Source organism: Microcaecilia unicolor, chromosome 5 (genome assembly GCF_901765095.1).
Source record: "Microcaecilia unicolor chromosome 5, aMicUni1.1, whole genome shotgun sequence".
NCBI lineage: Eukaryota > Metazoa > Chordata > Amphibia > Gymnophiona > Siphonopidae > Microcaecilia > Microcaecilia unicolor.
Window position 1 is genome coordinate 134,862,361 of NC_044035.1, and position 24,234 is coordinate 134,886,594.

Below are 24,234 nucleotides of genomic sequence, written 5' to 3' on the forward strand. Positions count from 1 at the left end.
TGCGGAGGCTATTTTGATTGGAGGTAAAATTATGGTCTTTCATTTTTTCAATTATTGCATTCTGTCTTGGATATTTTGGGTTTAGCAGAGGGATTCAGACTACAAGCTCTAGCAATCCCCCATGATTCTCCTGGCTCACATTCACACAACTAAACTTGAAGTTTTGGCTTCTTCTGAAACCAGGTGATGAGTTTCAGCTGCAATTTTGGTTTCAGCTGATAGCTTTTGGAAAGTTTTGGTTTCAGCTGAAACTGAAAAAAAAGCAGTTTTGGCAGCCTCTAGGAATAATATCCATAACAAACAATTGAGCTCCTATTCTCCTAAGAGTCCCCATTGACTTCTATTTTATATTAAAAGATCAGCAGACAAATATGTTATGCTCATTAAGATTGCTTACATTTAATAAACACGAATTTTGATGACAAAACAATGTTTCCAATTAACATTAACAATTAAGCTTTTAAAATCAGAATGACTGTTATTTTAAACACAGAAGTTGCAATGCTTGATTCTGATTTGTGGAAAGTGAGTTTCAGTGTTGCATTTTCATTTCTTTGATCCACCTGAACATTGTTTCTGTTGGTCTGTGCTTTGACATCCACCTGCAACAAGAACCAGAGAATTAGTGGAATCATAGTGGATCACACTTTCAAAGGATTCTATGCATACTTCCTAATATTCCATTCCCTATGTTTTTTTTTAATTTAATTTTATTTTGCTTTTTAGATGAAAATATGTAATGCAATTCACTGATGTATGATGTCCACCATGAAAGGATTCCTGGGCTTGAGACATTAATATAATTTAATATACTGAGGTTAAGAAAGGGAATCAGTCATAAAAGGGGGAAAACCCTATTATTCTAGCTCTGTTATATCCAATTGTGGAAATTTGAATTGTATTTTGACAAGTGAATTATTTGCATCAGGGTAGGAAAGTATCATTCAATTTTCCAGACAGAGATAAAAGCCTCCTCTGAACAGTGTGTATGAAACTCCTTTGAATTTTCCACATTCTACAGTGAGTTGTTTCAACTTTTTAGGGTCTTTTTATTAAGCCCTTAACATGTGTTTAGCCTGGGAAAATGGGTTACTGTTTTTATAGATTATGCATCCAATTATTGGTGCAGAATTATAGAATTACCATCAAAGTTTGGAGTTTCACTGGGTCAGGGCCAATTTATTAAAAGTACAGAGTAAATCATGAAAAATGCTATCATCACATTAATAAGATAGAGGGTATTTGAAATTTAAAACAATCCAAAGAACTTCTGCAGCTTTACATGATTTATAAAACTCTGATAATTGTAGTTAAGAAATAAAACTTCAGATCATTACCTTGGCCTTTGTTTTGGGATGAATTATTAGATCCACCTTGCCAGTTCTGTGAAGTCTGACCACACTGTCCTCCACCAGTGGAAGATGAGCTTGATTCTAATGTGCAACAGAATAAGAAGAGTGCCTTTATGATATGGAGAGGTTGCCAAATATTAACTTCCTCCAGAACTGTTGTTATAGAGCAACCTATCAGATACAGTTATACAAGAGTCCTGCTGTTTACATTTCCATAAAATTGTCAGATCATGTCTACTTCCCTGATTGGTGTTCCACCCTGAGTCTGTTCATGTTAATTGTTTCTGATCCTTCTGAATATTTTGGTAAGTTTTAGTACATTTTTGTTGTATTGTTTTATATGTATGCTGCTCTAAGTTTTAAGGCTGGGAGGGCAAAATAACAATGGTAAAAAAAATATTTAAAAAAATAGAATGTAGACATAGACATTACAATAAAAGTATTTGGTCATATACTATAATTCTCTATGCATCATGGGGGGGAGTTATCAATGTGGGCTAGTGTTAAGATGTATTACTTTACTGTTAACTCCACTTACTAGTAACTAAGGGGCCCTTTTAATAATCTGTGGTAAAATGTGGCCAGCACTATCTGCAGTACGGGTTTTTCCAACTCACTGAAGCCACTTTTAGCATGGCAGTAAAATGGCTGATTTTTCATAATTCCCATTAATGGCCACACATTAATTTTCTTATTAATGCATGAGCTCGTACCAACACCTATTTTCTAAGCAGTAAGGGCTCACGTGCTAAACACATGTTAATCAGTTAACACAAGGTGATATAGTTGCACTAACTACTCTCTGCCCCACCAATTTTTAGCACATGGAAAGTGCAAGCTTATCCCCAAACTATTGTGCAACGCCTAAGTATGCCCTGGGGTAGCAGTTTTTAACCTGCGATAAGCTTGCATTAGTGCTTACCACAACTCAGTAAAGCCCCCCCCCCCCCCAAGTCTCATTGCATAAAATGGGACCTGTGCTAACATAGTATGAGTTAGTGAAAAAGAAACATGTCTTAACAGTAGCCTACATTGATAACTGTGCCTCCTAGTATACAAGCACCCTAATCTGGCCAGTAGGAGTCACTTTTCAGAGATAGATTGGGTTCCTTGCCAGTAAATATGAGATTGCATTCTATAAGGGCTCCTTTTATGAAATGGCACTACTAATTAGCAGCACGCTGAATGTGAAAAAGCCCATTCAATTTCCATGGGCTTCTTCGTGTTCAGCACACACTAATCAGTAGTGCCACTTTCTAAAGGAGCTCAAAATATTGATTATGCCTCTTTGATAACTACTTGATCATATATTGTTTCAGGGACTAGGCTTCAGCTCTGTAATAAAATGTCTTTGGCCTTTTGTCAAGAAGCCTATTTGTTGTTTATTTATTTGTAATAATTGAAGACTTATTGATGGATCCACAACTGAGAACATGAACATCCAAGTCAAGTCATAAATGGATGTCCGTCTCACCTTGTATTTTAGAACAGGATACAGCCTCCTCTAAAATACATGTGAGATGGACGTCCATCTGCTAGAAATGTCCAACATGAACATCCATTTTACAAACTGAAATGTTGAAATTATAAATAAAGAAACATGGGACATTGACATCTATGTAGCAGCATAGGAATGTCCACCATATAAAATAGCTACATAGCCATCCATGCAGAGCAGATAGGTAGTCTAATGGTGAGAGCAGTGGGTTAAGCATCCTGGGATCTGGGTTCAAATCAAACTTCAGATGTATGTGATTTTTAAATTTAAATTGTGAGCCCTCTAGAAACAGAAACAATACCTACAATACCTGAATACATACCACTTCAGTAGCCTTCAGGTTTGCAGGTGTCTTATATGGTCAGGTATAGTAGGTATTTTTCTGCCCCTGGAAGGCTCATAATTAAATAAAAGTCCCGTGGTTCTCGGTCCACTGCACTAACTTCTCAGATTTGCATTCTGCTCTCTTAAGAATGGCCACATTACCTGAAGCTGTCACACAATCTAGTATCTTTTGCCATTTTCACTTTCAAGAGAGAGGAAAGGGAACAGAAGCCTGTGGGGGATTTAGGAGGAGTCGTGCCTTAATCCCTCCAATGAACAGCTGCCCAGTCAGAGCATATTTCTGTTACCTGGATGTGCCAAGTACCAGGTCTAAATAACAATGTCCATCTTTTTAGACATGGACACCCCTTTTCCTTCTATGATTGGAGCTGCACATCTATATTTTGACCCCTTCCTAATCCTGTCCAAAACACACCCAAACCAATCCTTCTTGGCATATGGATATACTTCAGTGTTAGACATCCATATCTTGGCTTCATGTAATTGGGATTTAGATGTCTATGCGATATGGTTGTCTAAATTCTAGTTTTCAGACAGCCAAAACAAGAATAGAACTTCTAAAATAACCACCTTTCTTTGGCATTTTCCCATGGCTCATATTGAAGATTCAACCTAGATGACTATGGGGTTCATTTTTGATCCAAAAAGTGTTATGCAGCAGCATTTGGCTGAATTTCTTTTTAAAACATCCAAATTGGTGTTTTCAAATATTATTTTTCAGATGTTTATCTATGCAATTCGTCTGCAGTGCGTCCAAATCACAAGGAGGCATTTCAGGGGCATTTCGGAGGTGTGATTAGGGCATTCCTAACACTTGGACATTTTATAGCCATAATAGAACAAAATGAAAATGTTTAGGATCTGTTTTTAGAAAGAATATGGCATAAAAAGATGCCCTAAAAGACCAGATGACAACTGGAAGGAATCAGGTATTACCCTTCCTTACTCCTCCCAGTAGTCAGTGACCCCCTCCCACCCCCCAAAGATTTGAAAGAAACAGTAGATACCAGTATCTATGACAGTTTCAGATCTATTAGAGCAGCAAGCAGGTCCCTGGAGTAGTATAGTAGTCGGTGCAGTGGACTGTAGAGAAAGGGACCCAGATCCATATCTTACTCTACCTGTCACACTTTTGGTGGAAAATATGAACCCTCCAAAACTGATAAAAACCTACTATACCCACATATAGGCAACCCCTTCACCCATAAGAGGTGTACAGTTGGGGGCAGTGGGTTTTGGAGGGGGTAAGACAAGATAAGGGGGTAATGGTGAAATTTGTACCTGGTAGCTTTTATATGAAGTTCACAGCAGTATCCCCTTGGGTGCCGCATTGCACTTCTGGGATGTCTAGGTTGCCAATCTACTAAGAATGCTACATAGATCCTACCAGTTCCCAATGGCTTGAAATTTGTGCATTTTTCACTTGGAAGTTTTTTTTTTTCATAAAAGGACCAAAAACGTGAATGCACAGAGCACAAAAACATTTTGCATATGCCATTTTTAACCCCTCCACCCTAAAAATGTTTTGCTGTTTTGAAAATGGCTGTATTTCTTATTCAGATTTGAGACGTTTAATGAAAAACATCCAAAGTCTGAGAGACATCATATCAAAAATGTCCTTCCACATGGTTTTAATGTGTTATTCGTTTTCTTTTCTTCATTTAGTTGATGGTACTTGTATTTTTGTTTTTTAACATGTAATTACTATGTTATAGTGAATTGTCTTCCTTTGTAATTGATATAGGTGTTAAATGTATTGAAGTTATGTGTTTATGCTATTTTAATTTAAAAGTATATTCATCTTTATTGTACAATGCTTTCTAATATATACAGAGGTATATAAATGAAATAAATAATTGTTACTTCCACACTATTCCAGTCCTAATACAAGAATGTGAACTGAAGTTTGGGAACTAATTCATCCACAAAACTAAAACCTAAACAAAATTTCCAATAAATGAGATGGGAGCCTAAACCAAGTGAAAAATGTAAGTTCTACACCCCTAGAACTTTAAACTGCTGTAAATGTTAGTACCTCTAAAGACACACAGCAGTTTTTAAAAAGCTTCTAATGAATATTATTGTAATGAATTAAACTTACGTCCAGAGACTTGACCTTTCTGTTGGCAGGAGCTGTCAACTACAACCTGAGAGCTCTGTGAACTCTGACTCGACTGGTTTCCACAGGAACTTCCCTGGCCAGTTGTTGATGTTTCTAATGATACAGAATAGAACAGAGTTAAAACATGAGCATTCACAACTTCCATGAATTTGCGGGATTGAATGCAGGAATGTGCTATGTGTAAGCTGCACTTTTTATGGAGCACCCATTGGGGGTGGAACCAGGATTTTCTTCTGCTGCCTCTGCATTCAACTGGAAATTAGCCTGCAGTACTGGGTCACAGTTAATGCGTAAGCTTCTGCGCATTTAGGAGGCATCAAGAGATCCTGCGTTAACTGTGCATTAGTCACTGAGCATGTGGTAAGCATAATGTGCTAGCTGGTTAATGGTTCACACCCACTCTCTGTCCCTGCAAGAAATTTTCAGTAACGTACAAAAACAGGGAAACTACTGCAAAATCCCTTTCCATGGTAGCCTGTCTTCACACGTTAACCCCTCATAAAGAGTTTAAAATGCTTTAGCAAAAAGGCCTCAAAATGTCATGCTTCCCCTGCCCTTTTGATTTTAAAATGACATGAAACAACATGAGAAATGTTAATATTTTCCATGTGATTTCAAATGAATGTACATCCTAGTTTAGAAGAGCTGAAACGAGGAATAAGAACTTAATTAAGGTCTCCCATATAGCAGTGTACGACTAGGCCACTGGGTCACTGGGGTAACCTCTGGTCATGACATGTATCACTAAAGTTAAATTATGAACCTTTGATCTTTAGTGAAATTAGAGTTGCAATTCCTTGCTTTAAAGACCACTCAGAAGCTTTATGCAGTTTCTATTGAAAAACAATTACAATGAATTAAAACTTACGGCCAGAGACTTGACTCTGTGAACTCTGATTCCATTGGTTTCCACAGGTATTTCCTTGGCCAGTTGATGATGTTTCTAATAATACAGAACAGGACAGAATTAAAAGTGTGATCTGTAAAGGTTTGATATTTTCTGCTTAAAAATGTCATGAGCATTGACTTCCCCCTTCCCCCTGCTTCCATTGTTAATTTGATCTAGTTTAACAGAGCCATCAAAATTGTGACTAATACTTAGTCAGAAGCCACAGTCCACAGTTCTCTCTGCATTCTGATGTGCATAGCCCCTGAATCTGGACAGTAGGGAACTAATATCTGAAAGGTCACTTAAAGTTAGTGCCAGAATGCTGAGCATTGAGGTTGTGCAATTGCCATTAGGGAACGTTATTATAAGTCTCCAGTTGTTAACCTAATTTAGGCACAATCACTTAAGCCAGCTAAATGGCTGGTGTAAATGCTTGTACAAAACTGTACTCAGTTAGACATGTAAAACACCAGATATGCCCCTGACCCACCTATGCCCATCCCAGGTCCATGCCCCATTTCAGTTGCATGATGTGGAATCTGTACACTACTACTACTACTACTACTACTATTTAGCATTTCTATAGCGCTACAAGGCATACGCAGCGCTGTACAAACATAGAAGAAAGACAGTCCCTGCTCAAAGAGCTTACAATCTAATAGACAAAAAATAAATAAAGTAAGCAAATCAAATCAATTAATGTGAACGGGAAGGAAGAGAGGAGGGTAGGTGGAGGCGAGTGGTTACAAGTGGTTACGAGTCAAAAGCAATGTTAAAGAGGTGGGTTTTCAGTCTAGATTTAAAGGTGGCCAAGGATGGGGCAAGACGTAGGGGCTCAGGAAGTTTATTCCAGGCGTAGGGTGCAGCGAGATAGAAGGCGCGAAGTCTGGAGTTGGCAGTAGTGGAGAAGGGAACAGATAAGAAGGATTTATCCATGGAGCGGAGTGCACGGGAAGGGGTGTAGGGAAGGACGAGTGTGGAGAGATACTGGGGAGCAGCAGAGTGAATACATTTATAGGTTAGTAGAAGAAGTTTGAACAGGATGCGAAAACGGATAGGGAGCCAGTGAAGGGTCTTGAGGAGAGGGGTAGTATGAGTAAAGCGACCCTGGCGGAAGATGAGACGGGCAGCAGAGTTTTGAACCGACTGGAGAGGGGAGAGGTGACTAAGTGGGAGGCCAGCAAGAAGCAGATTGCAGTAGTCTAAACGAGAGGTGACAAGGGTGTGGATGAGGGTTTTGGTAGAGTGCTCGGAAAGAAAGGGGCGGATTTTACGGATGTTGTAAAGAAAGAAACGACAGGTCTTGGCGGTCTGCTGGATATGAGCAGAGAAGGAGAGAGAAGAGTCAAAGATGACCCCAAGGTTTCGAGCTGAGGAGACAGGGAGAATGAGAGAGCCATCAACAGAAATAGAAAACGGGGGGAGCGGGGAGGTGGGTTTGGGGGGGAAAATGAGAAGCTCGGTTTTGGTCATATTTAATTTCAGGTGGCGTTGAGACATCCAGGCAGCAATGTCAGACAAGCACGCTGAAACTTTGGTTTGGATGCAAGGTGAGATATCAGGGGTAGAAAGGTAGATTTGGGAGTCATCAGCATAGAGGTGGTAGGAAAAGCCATGGGATGAGATTAATGAACCAAGGGAAGAAGTGTAGATAGAAAAGAGGAGGGGACCAAGAACAGAACCCTGAGGTACACCGACAGGCAGAGGGATAGAAGTAGAAGAGGATCCACCAGAGTGAACACTAAAGGTGCGGAGGGAGAGGTAGGAAGAGAACCAGGAAAGGACAGAGCCCTGGAATCCAAGTGAGGACAGGATATCGAGAAGTATGCTGTGATCGACAGTGTCAAAAGCAGCGGAAAGATCAAGAAGAATGAGGATGGAATATTGACCTCTGGATTTAGCCAGTAATAGGTCATTGGAGACTTTAGTAAGCGCAGTTTCAGTTGAGTGGAGAGGGCGAAAACCAGATTGTAATGGGTCAAGAATAGCATGTGAGGAGAGAAAACCAAGGCAGCGGCGGTGAACAGAAGGAGTTATGGGCATAACTTATTATTATTGCCAATTACTGCCAATTAAAGCAAATTATAGCCAATAATTGGTCTTTAAAGCCAATTAGCAGCTCATTAGCTAAGTTATATGTGTAACTACCCTTATTCTGTAACTTGTGCTTGCAAATTTTCATGCTGGTCACAAAGTTGGTTATACAACTATAGAATTATGTAGTAGGTTTCATAGTTTAAATGATGGTCTGATCTCTCTCTTCTAAGAAATGTAAACACTACCTCTGTAGCATTCCATATCCAGGCTGTCCAGAGAAACTAATACTAGGATTAAAAACTGAACAATGTCCTACCATATAGCAAGATTATGGGGCCACCCATTGGTCATGATGTATATCTCTAGAAATAAACTATCAACCCTTCATCTTAAGTGAAATTAAATTGCACTACCAATTCCTTTCATAGAAACATTTTCACTGCTCATGAAAGCAATCTTCTCCAAAGAACAGAAACAGAATAATTTTATGAACACAAACATCTCTAAGAATCACACAATAGTTGGTCAGTAGTATCTATGGAAAAAAGTATTGTAATGAATTAAAACTTACGACCAGAGACTTGATTTTTCTGTTGGCAGGAGCCAGTTGCAACCTGAGAGCTCTGTGAGCTCTGACTGCCCTGGTTTCCACAGCCACTGCCCTGGCTGGTTGAAGATTCGTCTATCGAAGCACAATAGAGAGAATTAGTAATGTGATTCTGTAAAGGTTTGATATTTTCTGCTTTTCATACTCGTTATACATGTTTCACCCACTGTTTTGATGGTCCACAAAAATATTAAATTATATATTGTGAGAAACCTTTTTTGAGTGGGCTTGAAAATGTCATGAGCATTCAGAACTTCCAGGAATTTACCTGCTCTCCCCACCTCACGTTATTAACTTGTTCCAGTTTAACAAACTCATCATAACTGCAATGCTTAGCTGGATACCACACATCGTAATTCTCTCTGCAGTCTAAATTCTCTCTGTAGTCTGATGTGCATACACCCGATCACAAAAAGTCTTTTTGCTGCTGTAAGCTTGCGTTAGTGCTTACACCCCTTAAGTATTTCAACAATCTTTTGATACTGCTTAGATTGAATATAACTGACATAGCTGTGCTATAGTTCCTGATGACAACATTATTTATATATTTTTTTTTTAATTTTTGTCTGTTTTTAGTATTAGTTGCTTTTATTTTGAATATTTTACTGTTCCCTGCCTAGAATCGTAAATCAAGTAGGATACAATCTTCTTTTAAATGTAAATAAATGAAATAAATTGTTCCTTGCATGAAAACAATTTTACTATTCATGAAGGTAATCTTCTCCAAAGAACAGAAAAACAATAATTCAAACATCTCTAAAAATAACACTGTAATTGTTAAATAGTTTCTTTGGGAAAAAAGTATTGTAATGAATTAAAACTTACGGCCAGTTACTTGATTTTTCTGTTGACAAGAGTCAACTCCAACCTGAGAGCTCTGTGAGCTCTGATTCCACTGGTTTCCACAGCTACTGCCCTGGCCAGTTGATGATGTTTCTAGTGATGAAGAATACAACCGAATTAGAAGTGTGAATAAATGCTTGATGATGTTATGAGCATACACAACTTAATGGAATTTGACACTACTCCCCCGCCCCAGCATTTCTAACTTGATTCATTTTAACAAACCCATCATGATTTCAACGCTTAATGAGACGCAACAATTCCCTCAGTCTGATGTGTATGTACCCTCAATCTGAAAAGTAGGTTTTAGTCTTTGAGATATAGGTGGATCTCCCTTCCTTCTAGGATCTCTAAACAATACTTCTGCAGCATTCCAATTTCAGGCTGTACTTTGGAGCTGACACTAGGATTAAGAAATGAGCTATGCTCTCCAATTTAGCAGTGTGTCTGACACAGTACTGTGTATTAAAATGTTTTCGCAGTTCATGAAGACAAACCTCCAAAGATCACAGAGCATGTTTTATACATTGCATTACATTATATTTTAGATCTACACCACTAATACTATTATGTTCAAAGCGGTTTACAAAACTAAAAAGATCAATCATGTTATGCACTTGGGAATCACATCAAAACAAACCTCTTAAAAAGCATTGTCTTCAAATATCTCTTAAAGGAAAATTGTACAAAATATTGAAACATGGCTGCAATTCTTTCAAAATTCTGGGAAGTTGATAAGTAACGGCAAACACAGAAGAAAGCGGACCTCCGCGATGGAGAAACCAAGAAAAGAACATAGCGAAGGTGACAAGATGGATGATGCCAAACAAACCTCTACTGGACTCAGAAAATGTTCACAGCAAGAGTTTATTTTAAAAAAACTGGACTCGACACGAGTTGTGTTTCCGCTGTTCATACCTGTATGGCAAAGTGCTATTGGTTCTCATAAGGAGAGTCTTGTGCAAACACTGTATTTCTCTAACAACACCTTAGGAAAATGGAGAAAGAAAATGTCTGAGCTTCTTGATGAGAGTGTGAGCGTCACTGTTTCATGCTTTGAGAGCAGTGACGCTCACACTCTCATCAAGAAGCTCAGAAGTTTTCTTTCTCCATTTTCCTAAGGTGTTGTTAGAGAAATACAGTGTTTGCACAAGACTCTCCTTATGAGAACCAATAGCACTTTGCCATACAAGTTGATAAGCAAGCAATACAAGCAAAACTTACGTCCAGAGACTTGTCCTCCACAGGAACTTCCTTTGCCAATTGATGTTTCTAATAATACAGAATAGAATAGATAAGAAATTAAATTCTCTGAAGCTTTGCTATTATCTGCTTGAACATTTTATGAGCCTTTATTTATCTTGAAATTCTAGTCCAAGTTTTACTTTGGATCATGCAGACAAACCAGACCACAAGTCCTTCTGCAGCAAATGCACACTGTCACTGTTTCAGGGATGTTTAGGTTTCTCTCCCAGAGACCACAAATGCTATCCAGAGAGGCTGAACCTGGACTTGCAAACCCAGTCCAAGTCTTCAAAATACATGTGTATCACCTTGTCAACGGGTCATTGGTTTTACCCCAAGTCAGTAAGATTTTGTTTAAAAGTGAAATATTACTCTTCTGTCTTATAGGAAATAAAATACACTTGCAAAGGCAATAAAAAATTAACAATCACTGCATCATAATGAAAAACAACTTACGATCATAGTCTTGGCTTTTGTTTTGGCATGAGTTGTTGTCTTGATTCTGTTGGGATGTTGTCTTCTGACTCCAGCAGCTATTTCCACTACCACCCTTGGCAGACATATTTGTTTCTTTCTGTCTACAGTAGCGCAGAAGAAGAAGAAGAGTAGTTATGTGAGTCTTTGGTCTGGTCTGCATGAACAAGCCATTTATATACACAAGTAGCCTCCTCCCTGTGCCAAATAAGCATTGCGTGTACATTGGTGGAGCCCTCAAAATCAATTAAGAGTTTAACTTCACCTACATAATTATGATAATCCTTTAATAATTTTCTGTCTCATAGGTAAGGTAGAAATCACATAGCAGAATTTCTATTATAATTATTTGCCATGACGTGTGTGATGTATAAATTATGCATTTTCTTTATTCTTTTGGATTGAATCATTTCCAGATTAGAGGCCTTTTTACTAAACTAGATCTGGGGTATAATTTTCCTACATACTTGACAATATATGAATGTAAAATGATTAATATTATTTGGATCTACCTCACATTTTTTCAGTAGCAGTAGGTGCAGAGCTTGGGTTATAGCATGCATTACATATTCCTTAACATGTAGAACTACACTTTTGGGGGTGGGGGGGGGGGGGTGGGAGGGGGATAGTTATTAAGATGTGATTTGACCCTAACCTCTGTTACTTGTTTCTTAATATGTGTTAAAGGGCAGTAACATACATTACATTGCCATAATGTATGTTAATATTAGAAACAGTGGGATATATAATAATGAGGATGAAAGCATGACTGTCCAGCTTATAATCGAAAGAGAAAAACGCCTATATTTCGACCCAAATCAGGAGATGGGCGTTTTTCTCGCAAGGGCGCCCAAATCGGTATAATCGAAAGCCGATTTTGGGTGTTTCCAATTGCACTCCGTTGCGGAAACGAATAAAGTTGAAGGGGGCGTGTCCTCTCCCCGTATGTTCCCACCCGTAACCTCCGCTCTCAGGACAAATCACTCCTATCTGTACCCTTCTCCACCACCGCTAACTCCAGACTCCGCCCCTTCTGCCTCGCATCACCATATGCCTGGAACAGCCTTCCCGAGCCCAAATGTCATGCGCCCTCCCTGCCCATCTTCAAGTCCTTACTCAAAGCCCATCTCTTCTCCCTTGCTTTTGGCGCATAACCGCCTTCCCTACTCATGATACCTACACTGACTACATAGTTTGTAACCTTTAGATTGTAAGCTCTTTTGAGCAGGGACGGTCCTTCCCCATGTTTAAACTTGTACAGCGCTGCGTAACCCTGGCAGCGCTATAGAAATACTAAGTAGTAGTAGTAGTAGTAGGAGGAGGAGGCATATCAGAGGCGGGACTGGGGCGTGGTTATCAGCTGAGGAGAGATGGGCGTCTGTAGCTGATAATTGAAAAAAAAGGCGTTTTTACCGCGATTTTGGGTCACTTTTTTTGGACCCTTTTTTCTCACGAACAAGTCCCAAAAAAGTGCCCCAACTGCCCAGATGACCACTGGAGGGAATCGGGGATGACCTCCCCGGACTCCCCCAGTGGTCACTAACCCCCTCCCACCAAAAAAAAACCCACTTTAAAAACTTTTTTCCCAGCCTGTATGCCAGCCTCAAGTGCCGTACCCACCTCCATGAGAACAGAATGTATTCGATCCTCTCACAGCCTTTCCCTGGGTCAGATGTGGCTCTCGGGTGCACTACAGGGTCACATCAGCATTGCATTGTGGTGGGTGTAGGGTATTGGGCTCCGTGATTTCATTAGCTTGTGTTACAGTTTCATGATGTTGGTAGTTGGTAGGCTCTTCTCCCATGGTGATTTTCCCCTTGCCTACTGGGCCTGAGTGTGCCCTGTTGTGTTTCCTGTTGTAGTCCATGCGGTAGTGGCCATTTTTGTAAGCCAATTTTAGTTCCCTTTCCTGTGTTAGCCACGTTAGACAACTTAGTTCTTACCTTGAATGTGGCTGAAATAGGGCATTGTACAGCATTCTGCCAGCTCTGACCTACTGCTAATCTCAGTACCAGGGAGACTCGTTGCCAGTGGGGCACAACCTGTGCAGTTAACTGTGAGTAAACGTGCTTATTCCAATAAAAGACGTTTTCGGAGAGATTAGTCTTCAGGTGTCAACTGGTGTGCCAATGTTATACAGCAGCAACAAATCCTAGAGGCCTGCGTATATGCAGGTCCCTGGAGCACTTTTAGTGGGTACCGCAGTGCACTTCAGGCAGGTGGACCCAGGCTCATCCCCCCCACCTGTAACACTTGTGCTGGTAAATGGGAAGCCTCCAAAACCCACTGTACCCACATGTAGGTGCCCCCTTCACCCCTAAGAGCTATGGTAGTGTTGTACATTTGTGGGTAGTGGGTTTTGGGGGAGGGGGTTGGGAGCTCAGCACCCGTGGAAAGGGAGCTATGCATGTGGGAGCTTTTTCTGAAGTCCACCGCACTGACCTCTAGGGTGCCCAGTTGGTGTCCTGGCATATCAGGGGGGCCAGTGTACTACCAATCCTGGCCCCTCCCATGACCAAATGGCTCGGATTAGGACGTTTTTGAGCTGGGTGTTTTTAGTTTCCATTATCGCTAAAAAAACCAAACACCCAGCTCAAAAATGTCCATTTTTTCGAAAATACGGTTCAGCCCGCCCCTTCATGGACCCGTTCTCTGAGATAAACGCCCATGGAGATAGGCGTTTGCGTTCGATTATGCCCCTCTATGTATGTAAAATAGCTTACTATTTTGTAAATGAAATAATGTGGCTTGCAGTGAACAAAAAGCTAGTGGTATTTTTCCATTCCAGCAACAATGGGATGGAAAAACACTGCCTCCATGCAATGGTCCTAGAACACTTCTTAAAGGAGCTGGGTAGAATTATTTAGCCTTCTCTCAAAGCTGACTTTTTGTCAGAAGCCTCCCCAATGGCCATCAGAAGTCCTTAATGACCCCCCAATTCTTAGCACCCTGATGGCTCCAACTGTATCCCAAGTCCCTTTATTCCCATAGGCTCCCCTGGCAAACCTGGCAAATCCGAAGGAGATACAATGTGGTCAGAGCAGGAGTAACCCCATTTACACTTCCAAATTCTAGTTCCAGTTGAAAACTGGCACCAGTGACCCCCTAGCAGGAGTCTCTCGGTATTACTACTAGGATTAAAAATGCTGTATAAGAGCAAAAGGCCTTATCTGGGCACCAACATTGAATATTTGGGTCTTCAGCAGCACCAGAAAATTAGGTGGGTACAGTTGATATTCAGCACTGTGCCTACATACCAAACTGGGCAAAGTTAGGACTCCCCTTTCTGTGGTCCAACTTGTCCAATTAGGTAGGCAGGTACTGATACTGAATATCACCAGTGTTTACAGAACTTCCAGGACCATTCTGACTCTATCCCAAGACTGTATTATGGTTGTAGCACTAATTCAACAGTATCGAAGGCCGGTTATACCCGCAGCTGTTAGCAGCTTAGAAACAACTTATGCCGCAGGCTTAAGATCGACTTTCTTGTTTCTTTCTTTATAACCTCACCAATATTTTTTACTTCCATTCCACGCTCTCTTCACTTCTACCCTTCATTATATCAGTTTGATTCTTATAAGGATATGTCTCTACGTCAATCTGTTAAAAATATGAGCAGCTTATCTTATATTTTGGCAGTGTCACTACACTCAAATAACACCTCTTCTCAAGTCACTTCCTTGGCTCCTGGTTAAGTGCCACTGAATATAGGCAGCCAGTCATTTCAGTGTGGTTTTAAGTGGGCAATAATTGAGGTTAATTGTCATCCATCAGAATTTTTGTGCGCCTCTGGCTGCACACTATTCCATAAGGCTGAGCACCTAACACCCATGGCATTTATCTGTAAAGTGGGCACAGACATGGGAGGGGTAAAGGCATATCACGGGGCATTCCAAAAAGTTGTGTTTGTACTTATGAAATAGGGGGGTCAGCATGCCCAACTTGGCACCAGCATTTATGCCAGGTTTCAGCAGGCATAAGTCTGGCGCCCAAATGTAGGACACAGAAATTGGCATTAAGTGCTACTTTATAAAGAGCACACACCCATTATAGAATCATGCTTAGCATCAATTTTTTTCAGCACCCATTTTTGAGCACCATTTAAAAGCAATCCGGCCATTTCTGCATATTTGGGTCAATCTATATAGATCTTGACTCTGCCTATGCTGTGCCCAAGCTTCACTCTTGGACATTCCTATGCCAGAGTCGCATAGAAGTACACAGTGTCTTGACATCATATGTACTTTACATAAGTACATAAGTGTTGCCATACTGGGACAGACCAAAGGTCCATCAAGCCCAGTATCCTGTTTCCAACAGTGGCCAATCTAGGTCACAAGTACCTGGCAAGATCCCAAAACATTTTATGCTGCTTATCCCAGAAATTACTATTTACATGTACTTCCTCGGGTAAATTTTACATTTATAAATCATGATTTACAGGACAAAAATCTTTTGTAAAATTAAACTCCTGCAGACATTTTCCTATAGGACAAAATAGATCAAAAGACAGCAGTGTGCAATGTTTTGCAGTTTCAAACTTTGAAACTTTGTTTTCCTTGAACAAAGTATTTAGAGATATAAATATAACTTTACAGGCTGCATTATTTATGTATTATTTAAAGTGTGTCCCATGAAATTATTACTTAGGTGTTGGAAGAGAGAGCTTCTAATCCAGAGAACTGACCTGGATCTCTAGAACACATTTCACTCTGTGACCTGGAGCTGTTCATTCAATATCCTTTTGTTCAAACTTATATTGGAAGTAGTTTTCAGCTGATCAATTTTAATCATATGCTGTAACTTGTGTGGTACTGAGTACATTGGTGTTGGCAGTTTATATAACTAATAAATGATAGAGGTACATTTGGAATAGCCTGCATGGATAGAAATAACACAAGTGCTTACACATGCTATTATGATCAGGAGATCAACAAACGTAAAATAGATCACATAATTTCTATAACATAAAATACCTGTTATTTCTCTCAGCCACCTAAGGGGCATCATTTTCAATGTGGGCTAATGATAGACATATTATTTTACCACTAACCTGTGCTATATTAGCACAGGTTTCATTTTATACAATAAGACCTAGAAATTACTAACTGGGTTAACAGTAAAATAACACATCATAATGATAACTCATGTTGATAACTAAGCCACTAAATATGCCTTCTGAGAATATCTCACAGTCTGACTAAAACCGCACATGCCATGGAAGAGCACTTGCATTATTAGTAAGGCTTAGAAGGAAAATCTTTTGATGGCATAATCATGTCATATCACTCATATGAATTTGTTCTAATGAAGTTAGACTGGTATGAAAATTACCCTTGGAGTTGTCATCTTCGATTCCATTGATGATATTGAGTCATTATCCAGGTTAACATCTGTTTGTCACGATTTAATGTCTTTTTCATCATTGGAAATTGCATGCCTCCATTAAAGTATTTATTCTTTCAAAGTAAGTCATGAAAGCAGCATTGTAAAACTGGGTTAGTAATGTTCAAGCTCAACAGTTGCTAAAGGTTCTTACCAAAGGACTCTGAACTAGTTTATGAAATCTACACAGGTTAAGTTCACATCCAATCAGGTCAATAAGAGAGTTCTTGGAAAATATATTTACTGGGTCAAGTAAATAAATTATTTGTAGCTTGCATTTGAATATGGCAGAAGAGTGGCCCTAGCTGTATTGGAGAAGATAGATAACCCAATTATACCAGTTTTTAGGCTACTCCCCACTTTGATGCATAATACTTTGTAATTCTCACTACAGTATGTATTAGTCAAATGTGCCCTTTTCATATATACATGGAGGGGCATAATCGAATGTGGATGACCATCTCTAAGGGTGCCCATCTCTAAGGACATCCCGGTGATGGGGCGGGGAAACCGCTATTATCAAAACAAGATGGGTGTCCATCTTTTGTTTCGATAATACGGTCGGGGATGCCCAAATCTCAACATTTAGGTCGACCTTAGAGATGGTCGACCGAAATGTTGAGATGGTCGACCTTAAAGATGGTCGTCCCCGGCCATAATGGAAACCAAGGACGCCCATCTCAAACACGACCAAAACCAAGGCATTTGGTCATGGGAGGAGCCATCATTCATAGTGCACTGGTCCTCCTCACATGCCAGGACACCAACTGGGCACCCTAGGGGGCACTGCAGTGGACTTCACAAATTGCTCCCAGGTGCATAGCTCCCTTACCTTCGGTGCTGAACCCCCCCAACCCCCCCCCCCCCAAAACCCACTCTCCACAACTGTACAACACTACCATAGCCCTAAGTGGTGAAGGGGGCACCTACATGTGGGTACAGTGTGTGTCGGGTGGGTTTTGAAGAGCTCAACATTAACCAGCACAAGTGGAACAGGTAAGGGGGATGGGCCTGGGTCCACCTGCCTGAAGTGCACTGCACTCACTAAATACTGCTCCAGGGACCTGCATACTGCTATCAGGGAGCTGGGTATGACATTTCAGACAGGCATACAGGCTGGCAAAAAACTTTTTTTTTTAAATTGTTTTTGGGTGGAGGTTGGTGACCACTGGGGAAGTAAGGGGAGGTGATCCCCGATTCCCTCTGGTGGTCATCTTGTCAATTGGGGCACTTTTTTGTGACTTGGACCTAAAAATAAGTGGACCAAGTGCAGCTGGCGAAATGCTCGCCTGAGTCGGCCATCTTTTTTCCATTATGGGGTAAAGCCGGCTATCTCGTAACCACGCCCTCGTCCTGCCCCCACCCTGCCCCCATCCCGACTTCTGTACCCTCCCTTGAAGGTTGGCCGGTTCCACAACGAAAAGCAGTTGGGGCCAGCCAAAATCGGCTTTTGATTATACCAATTTGGCCGAGATCAGGAGATCGCTGGCCATCTCCCGATTTGTGTCGGAAGATGACTGTCAATCTCTTTCAAAAATAAGCTCATTAGTTTAAATTCTGAAACAAATGGGTCCCAAACAGAACTAACATTAGTGAGGGAAGTGTCAGAAGCAAATGTGCTCCCCTTTATCCTTAGATCTAAGCCCACTTCGCCTAAATAATATAAAGAACTAACTCCACGCCAAGGGTATTATGAAAATAAAGGGTGCTCTTTTATTTACAATAGCAGCAGAATAGCATGGAAATGAAAATGTTATGAAAGAGCAGTGACTGTATCATGAAAACAGCAGAAAGTGAACACACATCCCCCTAAGGCTCTTAATGCAGCCCGTTTCTATAAAGCTATCACGCTAAACAAAGGTACAGGGCAAAACATACGATCTTGGATGATGTGGACATCCAGGAGATAGCAGGATGTTCCTCAGTCAGGTCAGCAGACATAGATGCAGGCCACACTTCAGATGGAATCCAACAGCAACCACCTAATCATAGTTTTCAGCCTCTCTTACAGTCCAAAAAGAGCCCAACTTCAGCTGGGAGATGACGTGTACCTGTTCTTTTTGTCAATGCGTAATAACATGCTTGGCTCACATGTTGTAGCTCTAAGGGCCACACTATTGTCCCACTGGCACTACATTGAATGTCAGTGCTTCATGGAACCCAAACATTCAGAACAGAGACATTCTGAGCAGAGAATGCACTATTCATATTTATTTATTAATTTATTCATGACATTTATACCCCACATTAACCCGAAACAGACTCAAGTTCAATGTGACTTACAAACAAAAATAAAGTGAATAAAACTTAATAATGTACAGAATATAACAAAAATTACAATAGGTTCAAGAAGCAAATTAATACATGTGCAGTAAGTAAACAGGGATTTGGACTATCTCAAGGGTGGATAGGTGAAAGAGTAATCAGGCAGGACTAGATGGGAAACGAGATTAAGAAAAGGGTGTGGGTAAAATTCAAATAGAGTTCTTTGTATTCAGAAAGGTCAGACTGAAGAAATGTGTTTCATAGTCACATCTTCTTGCACTCTGCTTCTCCAGCCATTTATATTAGCTCAGTTACGACTACTACTACTACTTAACATTTCTAGAGCGCTACTAGAGTTACGCAGCGCTGTACAAATTAAAACCAAAGCAATTTCCAGCAGTCCTTGGATATTTAATACTGAAAGGCCCTGAGCAACAGACTTCAGCAAGGAAAGATGGAATTGGTCAAAGTTTGCAATTTTAAAGTTCAGTTTTAAAAGCTGGACAGTACCATGTACCATGTAGTGCTGCACATATTACTTCCATGTAGGGTCATTTTTGTCCCCACAGGTGGGTGGGTGACTGGAGGGAAGGAGCTGTAAGAAAGATGAATTGAGCATGGGGCAGGGAGGGAAGGGGCTGGAAAAAAGATTGGTAAGGGGGACATACAAGGGGAGAGGGAAAAGGAGAAAATATAGCACATAGATAGAAGGGGATAGAGAAGAGAGGGTTTTATGCTGCTCATGGAGCAGAGGGAAAGGAAAGGGAGACATGCTGCTCATTGATGTTTGCTTTTTTGAAAATTTACATCTTTTTCTAAATTTCTGTTTAGCAGAATAAGGAAAAGGTAAAATACACAGAAATGCAAGAAAATGCATTTCTGTGTATTTTACCAGTATTTTCACTGCTTATAGAATATGGCTTTCTTGGGGGGGGGGGGGGGGGAGGGGGTCAAGGTGACTGTGTGCCATGGCATGGTGTGGTGGAGGTGGGGGTAGGGATGGGAATGGGGCAGGGAGGGGCGCAGGGTGAGGTGCAGGTCATGGGCGGGGTAGAATTTTATTGTTTTGTATCCTCTTTTTTGTCTCCGCAAATATGGTAACCCTATCATAGAGGCTGGTATGTACTGTTTGTCTTTGGGGGTAGGAGGGAGTCATTGACCACTGGGAGATGAAAGGGGTATCATGCCTTAATCCCTCCAGTGGTCATTTGATCATTTAGGGTACCTTTTTGTGACATCTAACTTTTAGCCCTGGACTTTTTTGCTTTGTTCCATTATGGCAGACGAACACCCAAGTTTTGGGAACTCCCAAATCCCACCTCTAAGACACCCCCCTTGTGATTTGGATAAACTGCAGTGAAAAACATCTCAAATCTGAGTTTGAAAATTGCAAATTGGAGAAAAATTTCTAAATGCCACTCTATGCTGTTATTGAAATGTTTTTGTGTTTTGAAAATGGGCCTCTTAATCTGCTTTGTGAAGAGATATATAATGCTGGAAATTAGAACATGATTATCCTTTCTTTATGCATTTTCAGCTCTATGCACCAGCCTCTGAACTTAGTTGAGCAGAGAACCTGGGTTGCATGCTGGATGGGTATGTAGAAGAGGGTCTTAAGGGGAAAGACAATCAAGAATTCAATGAGTATCTTCTGAGAATGCAGAGATTTTATCATCATGTAAAGAATCCAAAACCTGGAGACATAAACCCCTGGGTTCTATATATGGTGCTATGGTGTCCAAAATTGGGCACTGATATTTGGATGCCGTTCAAAAATATATGGCTAACTTGCCAACAATTGCATGCTAATCAGCTCCAATTTGGTTTGGTGCACACATCTTCCTATGTGCTATTCAATAACAAAGTGAGCCCAAGTCCCATAGTGTGCAACCCAAAAAGGGGTGTGGCTATTGGGAGTGCATGGGCAGGTCAGGGGCATTCCTAAAATTTGAGTGTAGTGTTATAGAATACCAAGGGGTTGCGGTCAAATTGGGCACTGGGAATTAAACTTGGTTTCAGCAGTGAGTGTACACTTGGGAAAGGGAAATGGGACTTGATTTACCACCTTTCTGTGCTTTTTACAAGTACATTCAAAGCGGTTTACATAGTATATACAGGTACTTATTTGTACCTGGGGCAATGGAGGGGTTAAGTGACTTACCCAGAGTCATAAGAAGCTACAGTGGGAATCAAACTCAGTTCCCCCAAGTCCGCTGCACAAATCACGAGATTCCTCCTCCTAGATGCTGCATCTGTTCCTTTGAAGACTTAAATGAGAAGTCTTGGTTTTATTTTGGACTCTCATTTGTTTTTTTAAGGAACAGATAGGAGAAGTTGTGAGATCATCTTCTGCTAAGCTGCAAATGCTTATTAAGCTGAAACCTATGCTGAGTACATATGATTTTTAGATAGTTGTGCAATGTTTGATTTTTAATGAAATTGGACTATTGCAATGCTTTTTATTTGCGTGTGGTGGTCACAATGCAGAATACTACAGGTGATCCAGAATTCATCAGCTAGAATGATTATGGGGGCAGGAGGTATGAACATGTTACACTGCTGTTAAAACAGTTACATTGGTATCAATTTGCTCCATGGAATTTGAAACATGTAATATAGCTGTACACACCATTGTGTCAATTAAGATCTGATTATGATAGGCACTTTCCATTGCTAGGTTTAATTTAATTTAACAAGAACATTTATATTCGCTTTACATTTCAGCTCAATGTGGATTACAGTAAAAATATACAAATATTACAATATGCTTTAATCATAATTTTAAAATTACATACTTATTCCACTAATTCACATAAACTAATAGCTTTTTTGTAAAGCTTTGAAAACTTTTGAAATAAAACATTATTGACGAGAAAGCTTTTGAAATATAACATTGCTTATGTAGGAAACCAGTCAGGTTAGAAATAAGGCGTATATATTATATAGAAGATATGAATTATTAGAGATAAAGTAGGATTGATGTGAGATGTGTGACTGCTGCACTGAATGTCTATGTCTTCTTCAGTATGGAAGTTGTGTCTGTGCTGTCCTATCATACAATGGAGTTCATAGTTTAAATTATGTCATATGTTATTTGTATATTTTTTGATATGTAAACTGTTCTGATTTGCTATGCAATAAGAGATGGTATAGTAAATAAATAAATGATAAACAATAATGATAAAATAAAATAAATAAAATTGCCACTCCCCCTCCCCACTTTTGTGGTCAATTACTAGAAAAGATACATGGTCTGGAGTGAAAGATGGAAAATCAATGTCCTTAAGCTATGTCTCTGTCACTATCAAGAACAAGGAACATGTAGAATCTAGTAAATTATAAAGAAGATGGCATCATGCTCCAAATGACCCACAGGTCGTTGCGACCCTTTTCCCTCCCCTCCCCCTTCCCCTCTCCCTTGCCTCCTTTTTTCCCCGTTAAACTTCCCTGCTTCTAATCCCACCACCCCCCTTTTTTTTCTGATTGGCTCTCTTACCTATCCCCCTTGTCTAGTCTGCCCGCTCTTAGCCTTCCCTGTCCCTCCTTCTGTTTAGCTGCCCATCCCTGCTTACCCACTTCTTGCTTGCAGCTTAGCACTGCCACCCCTCCTGTGCTGCCCTATGCTAATATGGCACGGGCCTGCTCCTCAGGAGGGGTAGTCCGAAGCTGTCTGAATTACTGCCCTCTTCCCTCCCCTCCCCCTTTCCCCCTCCCTCTTTCCATTGTCACAATATGACCAGAAATCCTTTGTTTCTTCTGAAAGTGGGAATTTATTGTTAAAGCCCAAGCACTATCCTCATGGTACTGCAAGTACCACAAGAAGTCACAGCAACCATTTTCAAGAAGCTGCTGCTAGGGGCAGGAGTGAAGTGGATTTGGTCCTGCTCTCAATGCCCCGCTGGACCACCAAGGAGGTCAGGTAGGCCCCAAGGGAAGGTTCTATCCTGAACGGGAAGTGAGGGTGAGTGCTTCTGCCAGAGGGACGTTGTTGTTGGTGTGTGTGGGGGGGGGGGGGGGGGGGGCTGCCCAGGAGGTGGACAGAATGGAGATGTTGTTGGGGACGGGTGCCCAGGGGGGGCTGTGGGAGAGGGAAAAGAAACTTATGTGATTCCTGGCCCGATATTCAGCTAGGGGCCACATAAAGATAAGTGGATGAATTTAGAAAAGCTTTTGAGTTGTCCTAACTTCACTCACTTACCTTATGCAGGCCTTGGATGATTATTGCCGACTCCCACATATGCCCTTGCTTTTCCCATGCCACCCCTTGGCCCACACCTGACTGGCCCACTTTTTGGGGGCTGGTCAGAGACAATTTTTAGCGGCACTCCCCACTTTAATGCTGCTGAATATCGGTGATTGGGCAGCAACAGGTGAGTTAAGTGGGCAGGAGAGACTTCTGTCTGCTTAACCCATTCATCTGTGCAGATGACGTCACAATATACATCCCTTTCAAACATGATCTGACAGAAATCACCAACGAAATCAACCTCCGCTTCCATATCATGAACTCATGGGCAAACGCATTCCAACTAAAACTCAATACAGAAAAAACACACTGCCTTATCCTCTCATCCCAATATAACACAAATATACCTACAAACTTAGTCACCCCAGATTGCACCCTCCCCATCTCAGCCTGAAAATCCTTGGTGTCACAATTGACCGAAACCTTACACTCGAGACCCAAGTTAACTCTACAATCAAGAAAATATTCCACTCAATGTGGAAACTTAAATGCGTGAAACCATTTTTCCCGAGGGCAACTTTCCGCAACCTGATACAATCAATGGTACTAAGCCATATTGATTATTGTAATGGACTTTATGCGGGATGCAAAGAACAACTCATAAAGAAACTACAGACTACTCAAAACACAGCAGCCAGGCTTATATTTGGAAAATCCAATGCGACAGCGCCAAACCCCTATGAGAAAAACTGCACTGGCTCCCAATCAAAGAATGTATTACTTTCAAAATCTGCACCCTGGTCCACAAGATTATCTATGGCAAAGCCCTGGGTTAAATGACTAACCTCATAGATCTATCAACCAGAAACACAATCAGAACATCACGAACATACCTAAATCTTCACCACCCTAGCTACAAAGGACTCAAGTACAAATCAATCTACAGGTCCAACTTCTCCTATATAAGCACGCAACTATGGAAC

General features: G+C 40.7%; 1 protein-coding gene across 3 annotated transcripts in view; it reads right to left on the minus strand.

The window, feature by feature from the left end:
- Positions 1–374: 374 nt before the first annotated feature.
- Positions 375–24,234, minus strand: part of LOC115470295 (hornerin-like) — a 406,057-nt gene continuing 382,197 nt past the window's right edge. For all 3 annotated transcript variants that reach the window (XM_030203336.1, XM_030203337.1, XM_030203338.1), the window contains 3 exons: positions 5,297–5,410; positions 1,338–1,433; positions 375–602 (listed from right to left, as the gene is read on the minus strand). In XM_030203336.1, coding sequence (XP_030059196.1) covers positions 547–602; positions 1,338–1,433; positions 5,297–5,410 — 266 coding nt within the window. In that variant the 3' untranslated portion in view covers positions 375–546. The remainder of the gene's footprint in view (positions 603–1,337; positions 1,434–5,296; positions 5,411–24,234) is intronic.